This window comes from Chenopodium quinoa, unplaced genomic scaffold, assembly GCF_001683475.1.
Source record: "Chenopodium quinoa cultivar QQ74 unplaced genomic scaffold, ASM168347v1, whole genome shotgun sequence".
Classification (NCBI taxonomy): Eukaryota; Viridiplantae; Streptophyta; class Magnoliopsida; order Caryophyllales; family Amaranthaceae; genus Chenopodium; species Chenopodium quinoa.
The window spans coordinates 2232342-2255396 of record NW_018743331.1 but is presented as its reverse complement, the minus strand read 5'-3'; the positions used below and the strand labels follow the sequence as shown (position 1 = coordinate 2255396).

At 31.6% G+C, this 23055-nt stretch overlaps 2 protein-coding genes across 4 annotated transcripts; one reads left to right on the top strand and one right to left on the bottom strand.

The window, feature by feature from the left end:
- Positions 1-220: 220 nt before the first annotated feature.
- On the top strand, positions 221-1057 carry LOC110737501. Of its 2 annotated transcripts, none has more exons than XM_021917854.1 (2): positions 221-358; positions 447-1057. In XM_021917854.1, the coding sequence occupies exons 1-2, from the start codon at positions 284-286 to the stop codon at positions 795-797; spliced, it is 426 nt and encodes a 141-aa protein (XP_021773546.1). In that variant the 5' UTR covers positions 221-283; the 3' UTR covers positions 798-1057. The 2 variants fall into 2 exon arrangements, with proteins under 2 accessions (XP_021773546.1, XP_021773545.1); XM_021917853.1 differs by having other exon boundaries at positions 252-358; positions 441-812.
- A 4648-nt stretch (positions 1058-5705) lies between these two features.
- Positions 5706-10190, bottom strand: LOC110737741 (basic leucine zipper 61-like). 2 transcript variants are annotated; one of them, XM_021918078.1, is made up of 4 exons: positions 9201-10190; positions 8841-8934; positions 8503-8629; positions 5706-6670 (listed from the first exon to the last, which is right to left on the bottom strand). In XM_021918078.1, the coding sequence occupies exons 1-4, from the start codon at positions 9869-9871 to the stop codon at positions 6489-6491; spliced, it is 1074 nt and encodes a 357-aa protein (XP_021773770.1). In that variant the 5' UTR covers positions 9872-10190; the 3' UTR covers positions 5706-6488. The 2 variants fall into 2 exon arrangements, with proteins under 2 accessions (XP_021773770.1, XP_021773771.1); XM_021918079.1 differs by having other exon boundaries at positions 8841-8931; positions 9201-10186.
- Positions 10191-23055: the final 12865 nt, after the last annotated feature.

Genomic DNA, 23055 nt, shown 5'->3' with positions numbered 1-23055 from the left:
GGCCGGCACGTGGCCGGCACGGCACGAGCCCGCCAGGCACGAGGGCCGTGCCGTGCCGTGGGCTGGCCTGTGAGAATGGCCGGCACGGCACCGCACGAATTCCTGGGCACGCCGGCACGACCGGCACGGCACGAACCAGCCCGCGGCGGCACGGCCCGGCACGATGCCCAGGTTTAGTTCTCACTATGATCATGTAAACAATCTTATTTCAATTCTTATTTGGATGTGTTTTTTATTCTAGCAACAACTAGATGTTGAAAACAAGCCATTATCCTTAGCACTCATGTACAAAGAAAGTCGTAAAAGGAAAGCAGACAAAAAATACAAAACATCTTATGAGCCCACCCAAAGTAACATTGTAAGTCCTATTATCTCCATATTTTTCAGAATATGTTTATTTGTCTCAAATTAGTTGTTTATTTGTTATATTTCCATTATAGGACAAGATGGAGGAGGTACAAATTCAAAGTGAAATTGATGGAGATGTTGCATACTATGAAGTAATGAATAAACCAAATAACTTAGGCCATAGAAAAAAGCAACCGAGGATATGTTCACTAAGGGGAAAGAGCAACAAACCAATAATGTCCGATGAGTTCTTAAAGCCCTATAAAGACCAAATTGTGAGAGAAACTGTAGCAGAATTAATGAAGACGCTCAAGCAAATTGATCCTGAAGTGTTGGATACTTTGACTCGATCACTTGAAAATGTGTCATCCAATCCAGAACTTACAGATAATATTCCCATTGTACACTCTAATGAACAACAGCGAAATAAGGTAATGGTTAATATATAATCTTTTAAAAAGCAGTAACTCTTATTATTGCGTTATTCCATTTTTTTTTCTAATTGTTTGATATACGATGCTTTCACACATAGGATCAATTGGATCAAGATGAAGAATTAGGATAGCAATTGATGATGCTACAAGAACTTACTTTTACCGCTGTTTTGCTGCTGTTTTTTGTTGTTACTGCTGTTTTTTTGCTGCTACTGTTGTCTGATCTGTTGCTGACTCTTGCTACTTCGGTTTGCTGCCACTGCTCTCTGCTACTGCTGGTTGCTGCCAACTGTTTTCTGCTACTACTGGAAGCTGCCGCTCATGTCTGCTACTGCTGGTTGCTGCTATAGACTACTGCTAGCAGCTTCTGTTACTGCTTCTGCCATTCTGCTAGTTGCCTAGCTGCTGCCATTCTACTAGCTAGCTATGTTACTGCTGCTATATGCTGTTATTAATGCTCTTTACTATCGCTGACTTTTTTGAAATTTGGAAGTTTTTTGTTTTTCCTTACTTTTTCCAAGCTAGAGATCGAACTTAATTTTCATTGTGTTTGGATTATTATATTGTTTGGCCAAACATTAAAATTGATTTTTATGGATTTTTTTTTGTAAGAATTATGAAAGTATTTCAATCCAAATTGTTTTCTATCATATGTGTTGATTTCTTATTCATATAGTTGTTGTACATATAATTTTCTTTTTTATATTTAAAAAAAATAGTAAATGTTAATGTTAATAATAATAATAATAATAATAATAATAATAATAATAATAATAATAACAACAACGATGATGATGATGATGATAAATGTTACCTATTAATGAATAAAGTGTTATATTAGCTTGCAAAAAGTGATACATAATGTCGAATAAAGTGCTACTACATGTCAAAACATGATTGAAAAATGTTACCTAATAATCAACAAAGTGTTACATTCGTTCGAAAAAGTGATATATAATTTCGGATAAAGTGATACTATATGATTGAAAAATGTTACTAAAGATAAGTAAGTGTTACATAAGAAATAAAAAGTAACACTTTAAAAATGATACTAAAGATATAAAAAAGTGTTACATAAGAGGTTATATAGTAACACTTTTAAAAGTGTTATCATACGTTATCCAAAGTGTTACATAAGACCTTAGGTAACACGGGCGGATGTATCACCCACTTAAGTGTTACCTATTGTCTATAATAACATTTTTACCACTTTATGTAACACTTTTTGGGTGTTACTTAAGGTTAGTTTTGTACTAGTGTAAATCTTTGGCCCTTTTACTTACATTTTTGGATGATTGAGAAGGAGCAAATCGAAACACGGTTCCATATTTAGATTCATAAACTCTATATAAGGCAAAAATTTGATTGGTCACATTAGTTTTATAAGATTCAACATCATCTTCAAATTTCATGCATTGAAATTAAATATCAATTAATAAAAGTGTGCCATCATACTTTTGCCTTGGATCTAAAATAGAAGCAAAAATATAAATCATAAGAAGAGTAGTGTAATATTTATGTCATTTTTCCTCCATTGATGGAAGATATTCATCATAATCGTGTTGTGATCGGTGTTCATAAAAAAGTTGTGCAAGTAAACATGCATTGATAAGAAAAGAATGAGCACAAGGATTATAAATAGAAGAAAAACAATGTGTCATACTATACAATAATTGTAAAAACTGCATATTTTTTTCACAGTTAGACCAATCATCGTCTAATAAAGCAAATTGTGGAAATATTTTATTATAAAAAATTGTTAATGGACCCTTGTACTCGATTGCCATACTCAACATTTCATAGGTGGAGTTCCACCTAGTTGCAAAATCCATTTTGATTTTAATACCCTTTATCCTTTGTTTCGTGCAAAAAGCTTTCCATTCCTGAAATCTCATGTTAGAGCTGTTAATAGACATAATAGCATTTCTAATTTTGTGATAAAATGGATCAATTGCTTGGGTTCCATCTTTCACACACAAGTTTAGAACATGACAAATGCATCTAATATGAAGTACATCTCCATCTAATGTTACATCGATCAATTGTGCTTTAGCTAAATTTGCACTAAATGTCATAGAAGTTGCATTATCAAAAGTGATAAACATGATTTTGGACCTAAGATTATATGCATCAATAGCTTGCATTAAATGATGAGAAATATTAAGACCGGTGTGGGGGTATTCAAGCATTTTAAAATGGATAATGTGTTTTTGTAATAACCAATCAGTATCCAACCAATGACAAGTCACACACAAATAGTGATATCCATAACCACTATCCCATGCATCAGCGGTCAAAGAAACTCTACAAGTAAGATTACTCAATTCATGGAAGCCGAACGGACAGTTTTTCTAGAGATTTTTTTGTGTTGGCCGTTGGGGTTGTAGTGCTCACTTAATGTAATTGTTAAAGGGATCATTTTCCCGCAAAAAGAAAGGGTTGTTCAGCATGTACTAATATTCTCCCAAGCTCATCCCTATCTCTCTCATAATTTTAAGTAAAGCTATGTGGATGGAATTGAGAAATTTTGGGTTGGGTTGGATCACTAGATGGTTCACCACATTTTTTTACATGTCTAATAAGGTGTCCCGTCCCTCCCTTGGTTTCGGCCGAGTAAATTTTCTTACATGTCTTACACTTGACTTTGGTTCCATCTCTACTTAATTGAAAATGTGCCCAAACATAACTCTTTCGGTTGGTAGCGGCTTGTTCCTCTTCGGTACACCATTCTAATGTGTTTGGAATTTGGGTGTTTGGCATTTGGGTGGATTGTTCACTCGATCCGGCGGCATGTGTTTGGCTACCTTGACTAGTAGGATAAGAAAATTCATGTTGTGAGCCGTATAAATGAGGTGAGAATTGGTTTTGTTGCACATACTAGACATAGTCCAAGGAGACATATTGTCAAATTGTTTGAATCCTCCCATGGTTTGGGGATGAAAGAAGGGGGTGGAAGTGTTCGGAATGGGCATGTCAAGGGAGGGCATTGAAGTGTTTGAATTTGGTAATTCCCTACTAGTACTAGTACGTTTTGACTTGGCTTTCCTAGAGGAGGAGGAAGGGTTCGGGTTTGATGCCATGATTAATAATAATAACAACAATAATAATAACAACAACCATAATAATAATACAAATAATAATAACAATAACAATAATAATAACAACAACAACAATAATAATTATACAAATAATAATAACAATAACAATAATATAAAAAAAAAATAAACGACGTTTTGATTGCTTTCCGCTAATTAATTTACCGAACTTATAATTTTTTTTTTGTTAATTTTTATGATTGAGAGAATTAGATAATTAAAGATCATATGAGATTTTTTTTTTTTTTTTTTTTTTTGAGAAGTAGAGATTATAAGAGACTAGGAATTAGAGAATTAGAGAATAAGAGATTTGAGGATAGATGAGTTAATGAATTGTGGAAAAAAAAATGGAGAAAGAAGTAGTAAGGTATTTATAGGAAAAATGATAAATTAGCCGTTAGAGTGGTTGTTGGAATATAGCCGTAAATATGGATGTTACAATATAGTCGTTTATGGCAGTTGGAAGCTGCGGAAAGTACCGTTATGCACAGGCCGTGCCTGGCGGGTCGCGTGCCGTGCTCGTGGGCCGGCCTGCCAAACGACTGTGCCGCCCACCGTGCCTATGCCTATTTTTCAAAATTTTGTTCATAGCACGACCCACTGCTGGGCCACCATGCCGTGCCGTGCCTATGGCGTGCTCGTGCCGCCGGCATGCCCATGCCAACCTCTAGATATGACCATAAAATAAATGTTATGTTTGACAACTATAGTATATGTCTAATTCAAAAATGTAAAATATCAATCAATTCTTTGTTATTACATTATTAAAAAAAAAGTTAATATCTTAGTGAATACAAAAAAGTTATTATCTTTTGATGAAACACTTTATTGCGATAATAATTTTATCACAATCGACATTCATAAATAAGCTGCATTTTAAAAAACACGTCGGACATAGTGACAAGTGACATATTCTTGTGTTTTTTTTATTGTTTTTTTTTTGGATAAATAGCTATCATTGACAAATAAAATTTTAAGGCAATAAACAAACAATGATCAAATTAGAATTATTGGATAGCTTTCAAACACATTTTTATATAATACCAAAGAGCGACTATATCATGTAGAGCATCAATCCATAAACAGAAAATGTACTACTAATAATATAGGTTGGTGTTACCTAATTATTGATTGTTATTGCCTTTAATGATCTAAGTAGTATTTATTTCCATTGAAATCATTTTATTGGATATAAAGATGATATATTATTTAATTTGTAATTTATATATTTACATGTATGTTGTGCCAATAGTTTTACTGTAGATTTAAGTTTGTTGTTTGATTAATGTTTTGACATTTATGAAAAGGTATTTATAAATAAGTCTTTAGTCATATAGTCACTAGATTGTATAGTTTTATTGGGAATAATATGCATTATTAATGTAATATAATGTATACTACTTTTAAATATTTTCAACTCAACTCAACAATAAATTTTTTTTCTTTCTCAATTGTAGTTTTAATGAATTTTGCCTTATTATTTTATTTTTCTATATGCATTGCATTTGTTTATTCCACATGAGTTGCCTCATTTTTATATTATATCAAAATTCATTATGGGAATAAGATTATTACCACCGTGCGTCGCACAGGCACTAATCTAGTATATAAGAAAAATCATAGTGATATGGGATTTTGTTTGATTCATCTCTCAAGGTGTCTAAATAAATCAAAAATTTAAAAAATTTTATCACGCAATATTATATAACTAAAGATATTTATGGTCAAATATATACATCCATAAACAAACATGTTTTACAGAATAGAAACATCAAATACAAGCCGAGGGAGTAATCGGAATATGTGGTATTTTGATGACAAATAAGAATAAGTAAAGTAATTCAATTAATTACTTGAATATAATTAGAACTTCTTTTAAAAATTAAAAGTTCCTTTATACAATTGCATATCGATAATAATAAAATAAAATAAAAACAGAAAAATGAAACTAGATTATTATTACAATCAGAAAAACTAACCCACAAATCCACAATGAAAAGAAGTCATCACAATGAGACATTGAACACTCCCCCAGTCAATCTGACAACTTCCTCACACTCTCACTTCCTTTCATACATCCACTTCCTTTTGCTCCCTCCCAAAAATTCACATCCAATAAAAAATCCCCTCTAAAAATAATTAAATTTATATTACTATTTTTTTTTACTAAAAGAATAACAACAAGAAATACCCAAAATTAAAAACAAAAAATCACATTACACAAAAAAAAAAAGAAAAAAAAAAATCTTCACCCAATAATAATAATAATAATAAGTTAAAAGAGTAATCTAAAATAGTGTTTTGAACCCCATACTTGCTGGACACGTGTCAGTGTACCATCCTCCCACATTCCAACTTGATCTTGGTCCCCCCCCCCCTCATTAAAAATCAATTTAATTAAAAAAATAAAATCCCAAAAACTAAAAAAGAATTAGAAAAAAAAAAGTTGGAGGACTTTGGGAACATGTCATGTGAATACACACAGGTTAGCTAATCCCACCACTAGTCACACTACCATCATTTATCCTGTCCTCAATTTTTAAGAATGGCCTGCATTGTGCTTAGCCGAGACCCGATCCGACTTGACCTATGATCAACTCTACGTTGTCGACTAAGTCATAAGTTGCTCTTTGTCAGCAAAACCCATGTTGCTAAAATCAGAGGTGGGTGGCGCTGAGGCTGCATTAGCGCTAGAATTGTTATTGTTGTTCATCTTGTTCTTCATGTTTTGTTGTTGATGCTGATATATTTGCCTTAACCTCTCAATTTCCTTCTTCAATGCTTCTTGATGAGCTGGACAAATGATAATAATAGCAATATATAATCAATAATTGTGTTATGATTATAATTTTTATGTATATATATTAGGAGAATTAATTAAGGGCTTGTTTGGATCTGAAAGTAGAATAAAGTTACTCAAAGTACATGTTATGTAGTTATCCCAAAAAAATATCATGCATTCATTGCTATTTAATTTGCATCATTAATGTAATAATTGTATTAATTAATTTAACCGCTGGGCAGACTGAAATTTTTCTGAGCATTATTGGTTAATTATATAATTTGTGTATGGAATTGCACCATATTACATAGAAATTAAATAAGATAAAAAGAATTCCATTTCAACAAACAATACTTAATTCGAGTAACATCAAATTAGCAAACATCGTTTCATTTTAAAATAAATAATAAATATTCATTATACAAATGTAACTAAATATCAATTGTTTGATTTACTAATTACTCCTTATTACATATCATTGCATGCATGAAAGTAAATCTAATCTCCTTGAAAAATTCACCATATGATCACAAATAGATAATAACTAAAGTCATGATTACCACCTCAAAGTTGAGCTTTCTTTGTTGACATTTTTATTTTTAGTTAAAGAAATAAGAGAAATTTGTATTTTGTTCAAATAAAAATGTTTGATTTAGTAGAATAACCCAAGGAAACTAGAGATGCATAAGTAGATATTATGTATAATTCATTTAACTATATATAGATTGTATAATTCATTTAACTATATATAGATTGTATGATTTAACTATATATAGATTGTATGATTTATAAGAATAAGTACTTCTAACATACATATAATTTTTAATTATATTAAACTTATACTGTGCAAGCTTTAAATAAAATGCATGATTTTGGTTTTGCTTCGATACATTCTTTGAGAGCATGGATAGGTATTTTGTTATTTATAATTTAGTTAATACGTACTAGTACATTAATTGAAATATAATAATAGTAATTAAGATGGCTAGTACAATAGATGTTCGATCTACAAATTAATGGAAAAACTAGTGGAGAATGACAACTAATTTAATTATATACGTTGGTAGATTATAAAAACTTTCAAAAAAAAAAAAAAAAAAAAAAGTAGAGTAAAAATATATTGTAAGATTGTACCAACTAAATTCTTGCTAACAATGTCTTGCTGTTGCATTATTGGTTTAAGATTTAAGGTATATATTATATATTTATATATACTTGGTCTTAGGTCAAGATTACAACCCGACTTCATAATATATATAATACGGATTATATAATTTTGGTGTAGGGCTTTATAATAAGTATATACTTGTATATAAATAATTACATAGACCATTAAAATTTTTATGGAAAATAACTAAGTAAAATTATAATTTATAGGCAAAATTAGGCCTTCTTATATAACATAATTATAGGCCATGCTATCTTCAATAAGGTGATTCCTAGTGTGTTGATAGCATGTTCTCAATATTCATTAAAACCTTTTCTAGGCAATGTTAAGAAACATGAATAATTAATGTTTCAATTTATGGTGATTTCGACCTACAATAATTCACATGCATGTGCAATTAAAAGAAAGAGCAAGTTGATTAAAAAATCGTGTTTTTTACACTTCACTTATAACACAAGATAAATTACCCTATATACGGTGTTACTGTAACAAAAAAAATCTTTTACGAGTTGAGTGATTGAATCACCCTACAATTCAAAACTCAAAATTCAACGTTTTCAGCCGTGCGTCTTCACAACTTGATCGAACAAGTAGAGAATTGTTAATGAAATAATTAAGAGAGATCTTAATCTGAGATTAGCAATAATAATAATTAATTAAGAAGATAAAACTTACCATCTTTGAAAATCTTATCTTGAGCCAAAGCAGCAATTCTTTGCTTAAGAGCACTATTATCCACGTTAAGAATCAATCTTTGGTGGTCCAAAAACGCTACCCTCGGAGACAAGGCTGATACTTCCGTCTTCATTATTATTTACATAAAAATTAAATAAAAAATGTAAGTCATAATTCAATTAAATTTCAATCCATAAAAACGCGTAATATACAATTAATTAATTTTATTATAATATATAATGTAATAACAATAATAATAGTAATTGTTTAATTAATTTTCAGAATTATAGTGAAACTTGTTCATGCACGTAATATTTAATCCGTACAAAAATAAATACCTGTAACGTAGTTACACTCCTTTCTAGCTCCGATATGTATTGTAACTTCCTCACCCTTGACCTTTGAGCCGATTGCCGGTTCGCCAAAATTCTACTTAAATAAATTCAAACAAACACAATCTTAGTGATCTCAAATTTTAGATCCAATTATCACATTATTCACTTGAATTATGGTATGTGTATCAATATTTCTATGATTTAAACAATAAAAAACAATTAAGGTCGTGTTCTTTATAATTGATTTATATTAAGACAGTGATGTAAACGAGATTTGATCTTAAATACAAAATTTATTAACACCTCAGTATTTCAGCTAATTTATGTGATTAAAATTGAATTACTATAACGGAAATGAGTTACCTCTTGACGCGTTTGGGATCGAGGATATTATCGCCACCGGAATTCTGAGTGCCCTCATCGGAAGGGGGAACGGAGAGTTGGTTGTTGTTAGTATTATTGTTATTATCGGAATTATTATTATTATTGCACGCGCTTTCGACCTCGCCAGGCTCGCTCTTAGGGAAGCATTGTAGTAATTGTTGCTGCTGATTTTCACCATCATTGTTTACATTATCAGTGGACATAGCTTTGTCTTCATTGTTGGAATTCTGATCAGAAGGGGAGGAAGGTGGGCCCACCATTCCGGCGGAGATATCGTCGGAGAACATAGACATTAATTGATCATCATCAAGCCTGTCGAAACCACCGCCACCACTACCACCGCCGCCACCGCCGCCGGAATTGCGACAGTCGTCGACGAGGTGAGGCCCCTCGAGGAAGGCAATGGAGTCACTAACCGAACGTCGGTGGGTGACTCGCCTCACGGATGTGAAGTCGAGAAACTCGTCCACCCACGACGTAGGGTTGTTACTAGCATTGCCCCCGGCCGAAGAGGCCGGGGGCGATGATTGTTGTTGTTGGCCACCAAGATTAACATTGTTGGTTAAAGGGGGCATTCTTTGGTGAGGAGGGAAGGCAGGAGGCCAATTTTGATGTGGTAAGCTAGGAATCTTAGGAGGTAACTGTGCCATTGTGTTTTGTGTACAATTGTGTATAAAAATGTGATGTTGGGTATGAAAGTAAGAATAGAATGTAACTACTAAAACTGAAAAATATGATGAAATGGACCAACAAAATGCTGGCTGCTAAGAAACCCCTTGCCCTTAAAAACACTAAAAACTTTATTGTATAATTTTAATTTTATTAAATATAAATGTGAAGAGGTGAGAGGAGGATAAGATTAATATTAAAGTGGATCTCTAAAAGACATCATCATAAGCTTTACCCTAAGCTGTCTGTTTTAAGTCTTTTTATTTTCTTTCTCTTCTTCTCTTACTAGTGTGATAAACTGTAACATGCAAGGAATTTTTATGTTTTTTATTGGATATTAAATAAATGACACCACTATGTCTTTATGTCGGGAAATTAATTGAAATCCTTTTTTTTACCCATTTTTATCAATCTTTTTTTTGCTTGGAAAAATAATAATTCCTCTGATTTAGAGAACTGTTAATTATATGATAAGTAAGAAAAATGAGGCATTTTGATAATTAATCTGATTGTTCATGATTTTCTAAGTATAGTAGCATGCATGAAATTGTTACATAATATTGACTTGACAATATCTCTAATTATTTCTTTATTAATTCGATTAATGAATCTTTTTTTTTTTTTAATAATTATACATATTGAAATAGATAATGAGTCTACATTATTATTATTATTATTATTATTATTATTATTATTATTATTATTTCCTCAAAAAAAAATTATTATTATTATTATTAGGAAAAATACACTTTAATAATCCCAACTATGGGCGATTACTTCTAATAATTCCAACAAAAGTTTATTATCTAATAATCCTAATTATGGGGTCAGTTTGCCTCTAGTAGTCCAAATAACCGGTAACCTGTTGAAAAGATAATTTTATTCACGTGTCAATATGTAATTGCTCCAAAAAAAATTTAAAAAATAAATTAAAAAATTAAAAAACAAAAAACCCTAAAACCCATTCAGCCACCTACCTCCCCCCATCCCTCCACCGTGAGACTCTAGGGCCCAACCCCAAGCCACCGGCAAACCGGCCGGCGACCTCCCCTAACCCCTACAAATGGTCGGCCGACCCTCCTTACTCCCAAAACAAACCAGTCGGTCCACCCCTTCCCCTCGCCGAAAAATTAAAAAAAGAAAAACTTAAATGTCGCTCTCCTTCCCTTTCCCCACCCACGAAATCGCCCAAGGGGCCTTTTTCGGGGATTGGAGAAGGGATGAAGACCGGTTTCGACGGTAAGAAAAACTTAAATTATTATTATTATTATTATTATTATTATTATTATTATTATTATTATTATTATATAAATAACAAAAACCTAGAAAGTCAATTGGTTTACAAGAAATTAGTTGGGAGCCGAGATACAATTAATTTGGGCCCCACCCCTCTAGATATAGCGAACCCGATCCGATCCTATTGAAGATGTGAGCAGATGCACGAGCACCAATATCTTGAGTCCTAGCGAACTCTTGAACCCGATTCAACAACGCAACAACATGCTTATCTAATTCTCCCAATGAAGAAAAGGAGAAAGGAAGAAAACCATATAGCCAATAGCCCTGCAACGCGTCTTATACTTGTCCCGCTTCTGCTGAGCCACAGCCAACACAACACAACCAGGAATGAAGTCAGACAACCCAGATTGTGTTAAAGGAGAAGACCCCGTCAAGTCAACACATACATCAAGTCCTCTATCCCAAGAATAAAGCAACACATTTGCTGGTCGAAGAGCCTCGTCGTTCTCTCCGGTCAACCCAACGTCAACCTCCTTTCTAGCAGAATCCCAAACCGAAAACAAATATCAACGAGGGTATCACGAACAATGTTATGTCGATGTTATTGTTATTATTATCATTATCATTATTATGATTATCACTCCCTCCGTCCCTTAATTAGATGCCTACTTGTCTTTATCATGTGAGTAATAAATGCTAGAAATAGGCATCTAATAAATGGACGGGGGGAGTATTATTATTATTATTATTGTTGTTGTTGTTGTTGTTAATATGATTATTATTATATATATATATTATTAAAAATAATAAAAATTAACTAATTTGACCATATATATGAATAATGTTTCAAAAGACCTTTAAAACTAGAGTAGTACAAAAAAATTTGAGAGAGTTTTTGTGTGATCCATTACTATTCATCAAATAAAAAATATAAAAAAATTAATATAAAAAAAAAACAAAATGTTATAACCAACTATACTATTGCATAAGAATTTTTCTTACTATTTTGTCTACTATAAATCCAAATTTTATATATCCACAGAAAAATAACAATAATATCTAAACTAAATTTGTTCATGATATTCTACTATATATATGCGGAATATACAATCTTGTACCATCAGTTTCAATTCAAGTCATTATTAACTCATTATAGTTTACCTTATATACTCATCCACTTGAAATAGATTAATTGAATGGAGTTATATCACTTTAAATTGATTATAAATTGTAAATTATTTTACTCTCATTCAACTTATTGTAATAAAACCTACTTATATAATCATATAGATACATTGGATCAACTTTGTTTCAACTCAAATTTGAATTATTATAATTTAGATATGCAAAATATGAGTATACATTTGTATATACCCAATTCTATATATGATAAATTAACTAATTAAGTTGTGGTGTAGTGTTGGAAATGTACTTTCTAACAACCTTTAATTATATTATTCCCTTTGTCCCAATATATAGTTCATGTTTGTGTTTTTTTCCGGTATTTAAGATGTATAAGGAGAAAGTAGATGAAGTAAATTAAAAGTTAGACAAAAGTACAAGACAAGTGGATAATTTGAGGGGGGAAAAAGTAAAAAGTTTAATTATAGACAAAAGTTAGAGAGAGAAAGTGGAAAAAGTACAAGGCAAGTGGATAATTTAAGGGTGAATTAGGAAGTTCAATGAATAAAGTTAAAAAAAATAAGGGCATAATAATTTTTACATACTATCCAAAAATAGAAATATAAATAACATTTTGGGTATCCAAAATAAAAAAAACAGGAAATATAATATGGGACGGATGGAGTATACAGTTGAATCCTCCCAATTGCGGGATACTTAGAAATGAGAGTTACTTATATATATTTTCTCACTCACTTTAAGTATTAGCTAAGGCTATACACAGTATTATTAGATAACAACACAATGAGAATTGAGGTTTGATTAGGGTCATTCGATGAAGACTATAAACTAGAATACAATAATAATCAAGATTGCTCAAGTGCAAGTAGGTCAAGAGGCATCTAATGAATATTAGCTTTCTTAATTAGCTTAAATAATTTTGTTAAAAAAAAAAAATTAAAAAGAAAGAAAATAAAGAAGGGGGAGCTAAGAAGGGTGGGTCACATGGGGGGAGAGGATAAAGAGACAGCTAGCAACAGGCTGGGAAGAGGTTGGGGGACTCATCACTCAACGGTTTTACTGGAAAGTCATCCAAATACTCGTAGTTTTTAATTAATTTAATTAAATTAAATAAATCTATGTGATTTTTAAGTGAGAAAATAAAAGAAAGAAAGAAAGAATCATATAATAGCCCACGAACCACGTGCCCTTGGATGTGACCTCTTCCTAGCACCACCCTTGTTACGAGCAAGTAGCTAGCTAGCTGCGTGCTTCTTTATGATATATTATCATTCACAAAATTTTATTCCTATGAGTATGTGTGACTCTCCATGCACTTCTTTCTTTGTTTACCCTTGGATTCAGTGTTCATCATCATTATTATTTTTGTTAATCATTGGTCCCTATATTATATCTATAAGGGAGTAACCATTGGACGATGCATCTAGTCTTATTGACTTCCTTACACTCTCTCCGTTTTTTTAAGTGTTACTCTTTTTATTTTTGAATAATTATCACAATCAAATATGGTACAAATGTCAATACACTAGTTTGACCATAGATATATATGATTAAGTATTAATTTATCGTATATGATCAATTGAGCACTGAAGATTGTTCAACAAGGTCTTCCAATTAATGTCATGCTAGTCTTAACTAAGTGTAAAAGGAAGAGAATTTACATTGATATCGACGAAATTAGAATGGTTCCCTACAGAAAACAAGGCAGCATCAGAATAGTAATAACAACACTGGGTGTTTCAACAACAATAATTTGAAAATTGTTCAAAGAAGGAAAATTAAAGCCACATAGAGATGTAATCAAGCCTTCGTTCACAAAACAAAACAAGAGAGAAAGAATGGAATGGTGATTTAATGTTGTAGGTCAAAATAGCCCCAATAAAAGCCCACAATTTGAAGCATGTATGATGTTCACGCCGATGGAAAATGATTCTATTGCACATATAGCATAAAAGGGAACATCAAAAAATATGCACCAAAGATGTCACATTAAAATCAAGAGACATCTTGCTTCAAAAAAAAAAAAAAGTCAAACTTTCCTATTTAGCCAACCACAGTTGTATAATACGGAGTATTTTCTTAGATCTACTAATATTGTAATAATTACCATTTTAGAAATTAAAAGTTTCACAAATGATGCACCATTACAATTTCACATGCTTTCTCTATCTTTCTCCACATCACATGAATTCCTATTCTTTTTCTCTCCAATTTTTTTTTCCTAATCTTAAATTTGTGTCTCAATCCTTGTCGTGGTTTTAGGGGAACATAGAAATATGAACACAAGCTATTGTGTCAGTCCAGCCTGACCAAATGTTTCGTCAGTCCAGCGGGTTTTTGCTTTATACCAATGATTGCCCCATCGGCGGCATTATTATTGGCGGTGGTATCGTCGACGACGAGAAACTCGTTGATTGTTGATTATATTTGTCCATGATTTTTGCTTGAATTGGCTTGATAATTGCTTGAGATTCTCAAATATTTTGAAAAATGCCCAAAAAATTGATTTAGGGCTTTCTTGTGTGATGTATAATTGTTGAAATTGATTGTCCTATGTAATTGTATGTTGAATTGTGAGCGTTTTGACAACAAATGCATGTATTTTGGTTGAGAAATGAGCATGCTATGTTATACCCATGAGCTTAGTACGGGACCTTCAATGGTGATTCAACCATTATTGACCTTTTAATTATTTTTATAAAATAAATTCTATTGTCTAGATTATATCATCTATAATAAGTTGGATGATATCCTCTATAAGTTGAATGATATCCTCTATAATAGGATGTGATATTATGTATATCAGCCAACAAAAGGAACATATCAGCTAACAAATGAAGCATATAAGACAGTAAAAGGAACATATCAGCCAACAAAAGATAGATATCAGCTAACAGATTGAACATATCAGCCAATAAAAGGATGAAATCAGCAAACAACAAGTAAGCCAACATATTGTACATATTCTCTATCAAATAATATATATTCTTCAACAAACTTTACCTATTCTCTATTAAGTAACACATATCCTCCAACAAATTGTACATATCCTCTATCAAATACTACATATATATCCTCCATCAAATACTACATATCCTTTAATAAGTTGTACGTATCCTCTATGAACTAACACATATCCTCCACCAAATACTACATAATATCCTCTAACAAACTGTACGTATCCTCTATCAAAGATAAATTGTACATATCCTTTATCAAATACTACATATCCTATAACAAACAATATATATCATACAACAAACTGTATGTATCCTCTATCAAATAACACATATCCTCCAACAAGTTATACATAATCCTCTATCAAATAATACATATCCTATATCAAATACTGCATATCATATATACTTGACGCACGAATTATTTGGTGCGGCTAGCCGCACCTAATACCTTCTCTAATATGAATTATTAAGTATAACTTGATGTATTGCCTGAGCTATACAAAATTCTAAATTTAAACTTGGTTGTACTCCGTATTTCCTACTTTCATTGATATTTTTTATTTATTTATTTTTTTTATCACCAATGATGATACTAACTTTGATCCTTGATCAATGTTCTTTCTGTTTTGACTGTTTATGTTTGTCAATGTATTAATTTGACCGTAAATATTTTTAATTATTTTATGTAATGTTAATAGCAGGTAAATATTAATAAACTGCTCATTAAGACGAATCAATAGGACCAGTGGCGGAGCTAGGATTTTAACAATGGTAAAGTATCGTATCATCTGGAACCCTATTATCAAGGCCTTAAAATCTTTTTTTGTAAATCAAGACACAGCTACATACCGCATAGCGATTGTGAAATATATTGTTCTTAATATATCAAGATTCAAAATTATTACAGTAACAATCATATTTGTCAAACCATTATTATTCCAAAATCCATCAAATATTATCCCTATTCAAGGCTTTAAGCAATGACCCTATCAATTTTGTTTAGATTTTTTATTATAGGTTCGGAATCACTAGATAGATTTTTAGTATCAAATAACATGATCCAAAATACCAATTATAAGGATTTATAACAAATAATTCAGGTGTGCACATATTTGTTAAATGAAATATTACAATTAACTTGACGAGCGTTCAAGTTTTGATAGCGAATTGAATTATTACATCATCAGTTTCATTATCTTAAGTAGAAAAGTAATCTTGCCCAATATGATCAAATTTTCATTGGTGGTTCTGCCACTGAATAGGACGCAACATGAATGGTTATATTAAGTTTTTTCATTTTTATTATTTTCATTTTTTTTTATGTTAATAGTAATTTAGAAAACTCTTTCATTTGATGAATAATGTCAAAGATTTCAAATGAGAATGACAAAAGGGAACAGAAGAGTATTTTTTTTTTAAAAATAAAATAAAACATAAAGTTGTCTTTGTTGTGTGACGTGTCCTTCTAATTTAGATGGCACTTGTACATAGTCCATTTCATTTATCATACGTAGTTTTAAAAAATAAAATAAAAAACCAATTACAATGGCCCATAAAGGATTTATACCAAATCATAACATATTCGTACATACGCGTAAAAATCTAATAGTCCACCAAAAGTAATTAATGTACGAAAAGGTGGGATAAGCTCTTATTTAATCTCTTTTAATCAAATCTCACATGGGTTTGGTCCTATTTTATGTGATCTCACAATCTCAACGAAATTATAGTACCTTAGCCAAAAATATATACAAGTATTTAAAAAAAAGTAGAAACATGAAAACCCAATCAAACATGATTCTATACAATTTCAGTGCATTTCTGTTTAGTTCAGTTCAGTATAATTCTATTTAGTTCAATTCAGTTTCATTAAGCTCAATTCCATTCACTTTATAGATAAACTAGTACATAATGGCAAGATTCAATCTAACGAGAAAATCATATCAGAACAATATATCGTTCACACAGCGTACCACCTACACGAAGCAAGCTAGGAAGTACGTACCACCGGTACATACAAGCATCTAAACATTAGCTACATACTGTACATTGGAATATATCTTAGAATTAATGCAAATAGGATCTAAACTATAGTGGTAGTAATGTACGTGTATAATGTATGAGCTGTGATCATCAAGGATAGAAAGAGAGAGAAAGAGAATATCAAAAAATAACATAAGAATCGATGGCCATCTTCCCATGTGCATCCATTGTTGAAAAAGCCCCCACTTACTGTTTGCATTGCTTTGCCTCTAAATCAGACTCACATGCTGTCCTATACTATTACATGTAATTTTTGTAACATTATATTATATAATTATTAATTATAATTGTTGTTTATATTATATTAACCTACATACATTATACTATGCTTCTTGGTAGCTTCCACATATCTTCTCATCTCATGCAACTCTTAAGTAATAAATTAATAGTACTAATATTAATTAATTGTTGATTAATTATATAATTACATTCGTACTTTGCAGACACTAAAAATGATTAGGGGGAGAATGGTTAAATTTACAGGCCAGCGTATAATGTAGGAGACTCATGTATCTCCTTTTCGTCAATGTTATATTCATCACTAGCTAGTGTTTTTTTGTTTCCATTTAAATTTAATTCTAAAGTTAAATCCTTTAGAATGGTGAGGTCACCCATTACGGCAATACATAAGGAAAATTAGTACTTACCATCGACATATTAGAAATCATCATAAGCGATTCTTGGATAGTTTAATATCAACATGTTATATACATTAAGTTATACCCATACAATGCTAATTAATAATCAGGATGTTGTCATAATGAGATTTTTTCTATCTGATTAAGGATCGATTATATATAACCTAATGTATATTAGAAAGGCGTGTTCTAAAACTAGACTCTAATGAATTTCTTTGAGAATTTCCAAAGAATATGAGCCTTCTAGGCTTCTACTATTGCATCAATAGGCATATTCTTAATTTTTATAGGACATATACTTTCACTAATTGATTAATTACATTGCTTGTTGATTAAAACTAAGTTTGATAAGATTAAACCTAAGAGAACAATTTGTAATTAACAAGTTACACATGACAAGTAATTAAGAGATTTGCAACTTTATCGTAGATGAAGTAGGTTGCGCATAATATCTCTGGCCCCCTTGCAATTCACATAACCAAGACTGCCGAACATTAGCAATGTGTTGGGCCCCATGCTATGATGATTATCACCTGACATATGCTTATGTTCTTAAAAAAAAGGTTATACTATTAAAAATAAATAATGTAAGGTTGCAAATGTACGATAATTTAAGGATTGGCATGTGCATTCCATTGTATGCTTATGCTTACAACTATGGTTATTAGCCAATTACTTTGATGCACACGGGAACTCTATATCACTTCGCTCCCATCCTTCAAAAAGAAACTATGTACAAGGAGTAAAGATGGCACTGGGTCGAGTCCATCACGAAAAAAACACGATATAGTATGGGCATGGTGTAGGCCTGACACGACACGTTACTGTGCATGTTAGGTCGTGGGCTACCTTTATTTGGGAGAAGTACAATAAGACACTATACAATAAAGCAAGCTAAAGTCAATAAAATTTTGCTTAGGCATGAAAGCCTGGCACGGTGGCACGTGGCCTGGGCCGTGCACGAGCTAATGTTTTGAAAATTTCGGCCTGACCCGGGACAACACATAACTCGTGGGCCGAACCAAGGGACGGGCTTAGCAAACCCAAAAACATGTGGGTCTGGCACGACCGAGAGCCATCTTTAACGAGGAGTGATATCAGATTATTCGTTAGAGGACTATTGTATACTGTATTATGCCTCCTCACATGAGATTTTAACGGATTTGAAGTATGCATATATGGAGCGACTCTATCATAATCAACAATTAATATTCCATTTTGAAATAAGGGGTGGATAAAATTTGAATATGTGACCTTTGTATTATGTAGGTACTGATACCATGTTAGATGACCATTTCAACCAAAAGTTTATGCTAATGGTTGTTGAAAGTAAACCTGATTATTAGGTAGGGTAGCTCAATGATAATAGGGTTAGAGCTAAGGTTAAAGTGTCATTAATGAGCAAGGTCTTTAATGATAGACATAACCCTTATTGGTTAGGGTCAATATAGGGTCAAAATATTCAACCAATTTAATAGATAAAGAAAAATAATAAGGTAAAAAAATGAATATATACTTAATTATGGCTTTGTTCTATATTCTTTTTAATTGATAATTTATTGATTCGTCCATTATCAACTTGCTAAGGACCTACGACGCGCACATTGGCCCGAGCAGTTTAATATGATCCTATAAAATGTGACCCTTATTTGACCCAAGTTGCCACTGGCACACACCGACCCTTACCTTCCCCGCCCCCGTCCCGCTCATTAACCAGGTCTAGTTGATGAAGGTAAGCCCAAAATTGATTTATATATTCTATCAATATCTAGCTTAATAATTAAATGACAATATATTAGGTGATTATGTCATGAGTTCACCCAAATACATTAAATTTTAAAAGTTGATATGTTCATTAACTTATATGATAGAAAAATTTTGACCAATTTTGTGATTGATGTTTTAATGCAATGCTCCCTCAGTTTTTTTTTAATGCTCTATTGGAGTTTGGCACGTATGTCGATGCAGAACTTTGAGTAATAATATCTTTAATTATTACTAATAAGTATAAATTACAACAATTGAATATTAATAATCTATTCATTAAGACGATTTAAATGTACAAGTATCCATAAGATTATATATTTTTTCTTATGGATAATTCACAAAAATTTGTCAAAGTGAGTCAAGTGAATAGTGCAAAAAGTCTCAACGGGGCACTTTTTTTTTTTGAATAAAATCAATTCATTAATAAAAAGTCATACGAAATCTATAAATGAAATCTAAATTAACAAATACATAAAATGAATCAATCAAATAAAGGTTTTTTTCATCAAAGCTATGATCATTATTGAATAGATTTTGCACTGTGGCACCTCTACTCTGGCACATATCGCTGAAATATGTAGCCTTTTCGGAGAGACGGTCTAAAGATTTGTTGTAGCTGTTGTAAGGATGATTACTATATGATTCGCTTGAACGTATTTGAGAATTTGACAACCGTTGCGATCCCGAACAATTATTTATCAACGAACTGATAATAGGGTAAAAGATGATTACTTTTTTTATAAGCCCTAACACACATATATAAACCCTAAGAAAACAAACAATTAAATTATTAAACTAACAAAAACTAAACACTTCACCATAGGGAGACAGACGAACATCTACATTAGTTGTGTAGATTTATTGAAATTTGAAATGTAAGCTAAGGTATTGAAGAACAAGAAAAAGGGTCGAAAATAGTCTAATTTCTTCGAAAATTAGACTATTTTCAGCCTAAACAACCAAAAATTTATAAACCCTAAAAGAGAGGAGAGGGGAGAGGGGAGAGAAGAGGGGACGTTGTTTCTGTCCAATATATGGAACGCTTAAAAAAAAGGGAGTATCTTTTATTTTCTACCGTATCTCTTGATAATAATTTTTGGCCATATTTTAAATTATAAGATTGAATTTTTATTAACATATCTGTTACTTCGTATATATATTTAATATGTTTCGAATTTTGATAGATATTTCCATAAAGAGGTGGCAAATATTGGTACCAATATATGAATTTGAGCTTTTGTTCTACCTTTAATTTGTACTTCTTTTCCCAAAATAGTAACATGTTTTTTTATGCTTTCTCTTGCTTATTTTCTTCTTTTCTTTCATTATTATGTGTGCATTTGTTCTCTTGTTCTAGGGGGTTGGATGACCCCCTAGAGAATCATAACTTAGCTTATATCATTTTGTAATGAACTTTGTATGTTGAGGTAGTCTAAGCTAATGATTTTTTCTTGAAATTGGAGTCTCGAAAGAGATATCCTTGGGATAGGGTCTACTAGTTAGGTTAGTCGTTAATTTCTTGCTTGCTTTGAATGAAGATTATTTTGGCTAGGACTAGAAGACCTTTGTCATGTCTTCTAGTAGGCTTCTACCTTGGTTATTTGCTCATAGATCAAGCGCAAAGTCAGTTTTGACTAGATTTTGTGCCCTTGACACCTCCTTGAAATCTTTGCCAACAAAAGCTAGTCGAGAGGAATTAAAGTAGGCTTTTACCATTTTTAGTTGTATGTATTGCATTGTATTTATCTATATATAATAAATTAAACTATATTTTGTATAGTCATGAATTCTGATAATCTAATGGGGAGTCCAATAGTCCATAGCCCCTAGTCTACCATTATTCATGGATTATCTACCAATATCACTATCCATTCTCACCTATGGATTTGTTGAACATGCAAAGACTCAAACTAGCAACCATAAAAGCTTAGCTAGGCTCGCTTGATTTCTATGGAAATTGACCCTACTTGCCCTATAGCATTAGTGTATAAGATCGCTAGGTATTGCTTGAACTAAGCCCACAACAACCCGGTCATTTGCAAAGGTTTAATTCAATTTAAATTTAAAGGATTTGAAGAGCAATTTTTTGACCTAAAAATATACTTCATAAGCATTAATTTGTGTTTAAGGTAACCTAACTACGTAGTAGTAAGTAATAAGGGTAACATGAGTACTCGAAAGTGAATTTATGGCAGATGATAATGCGATATGTTCTTGCAAAGTGAAGTGTGATAGATTGAAGGCCAACAAGTTGTGTAATTAGTATAATTTCTTTGCGCGAAAAGAGTTTGTCGACCTAGCCTCATGATATCTTATAAGCAAATGTTGCATTCGTGATATTTGTAAGTGTGCACGCTGCATGATAATCTGTAAGCGAAATGTTTTTTGTTGAAATTGTATAAATAATATACCGACAATAAGTTTCAACTGTTCAAAACACAGTAGCATGCTTAGTAAAAAGACTTGAAAGCGTAAAATGGGTGACAATAAGTCGATAATCCCCTAGCTTGCCAGCTAATAAACATGATTCCATGTTTTGAGTTAAGTAAGGTAAAAAAAAAAAAAAAAAAAAAAAAATAATTATTATACCACTTATTTTTTACTCGTATGATAAGGAGAAAACCCATCGATTTTGATGAGATTTGACCTTCGAAAAGTTAATCAATTGCTTAAAACCTCTTATTTATTATATAGAGTACCATTTTGATTTTAGCCTCTTTGTTGAATAAAATTTTCGTTTTTATAATTTTTTATCTTCCAAAATAAAATGAAGTTTTCCCTCGAATTGAACTCAAAGAATCACGGATCCAAATACCAAACCCAAATGTACAAAACGGGTCAACAAGTGAGTAGGTCCATACACGTGATAACCAATAATATTGGGTCAGGGACTCAGAAGAGAAGCTATCATTGACATATAAAATACTCAATTTTTTTGGATAAGAAACACTATCTAAAATTATTAAAGTGCATGTAAATTATTATAGTATATGTAAAATTTATTTTCCTAATTTTTGGAGATCCCAATAAATTGTAAGAGTACCGTACACAAGAGGGGAAGAGGGACGAAGTGTTCAAGAAATGGCATTATTGCACGTGGGTGGAGCAAAGAATGCCCTCCTCGTTAAGAGCTTGTAGGGCATACCAAAAATTCATACAAATTACTCACTACATTTTTTTAATTGTGATTTTTACCTTTTGTCAAAATGTTAATTTAACTATTTAAATGTGTAAATATGTAAAAATTAATAAAAATTTGATATTTTAAAAATATACTTCTTTTGTTTTCTTTTAAATGCAACGCACCTTTTTGATACATTTTTTAGGAGTTGATTAGAGTAGGCAAACGAGCGATTTTTACAAAATAATTTTAAC

Bases quoted from the DNA above. Each gene is read 5' to 3' on its own strand.
- LOC110737501 (XM_021917853.1), top strand. From the start codon at position 284: ATGTACAAAGAAAGTCGTAAAAGGAAAGCAGACAAAAAATACAAAACA. The intron at 359-440 runs GTAAGTCCTATT...TTTCCATTATAG, and splicing joins AGCCCACCCAAAGTAACATT to GACAAGATGGAGGAGGTACA.
- LOC110737741 (XM_021918078.1), bottom strand. From the start codon at position 9,871: ATGGCACAGTTACCTCCTAAGATTCCTAGCTTACCACATCAAAATTGG. The intron at 8,630-8,840 runs GTATTTATTTTT...ATAATAATGAAG, and splicing joins GGAGTGTAACTACGTTACAG to ACGGAAGTATCAGCCTTGTC. The intron at 6,671-8,502 runs GTAAGTTTTATC...TCATTTGTCCAG, and splicing joins AGATAAGATTTTCAAAGATG to CTCATCAAGAAGCATTGAAG.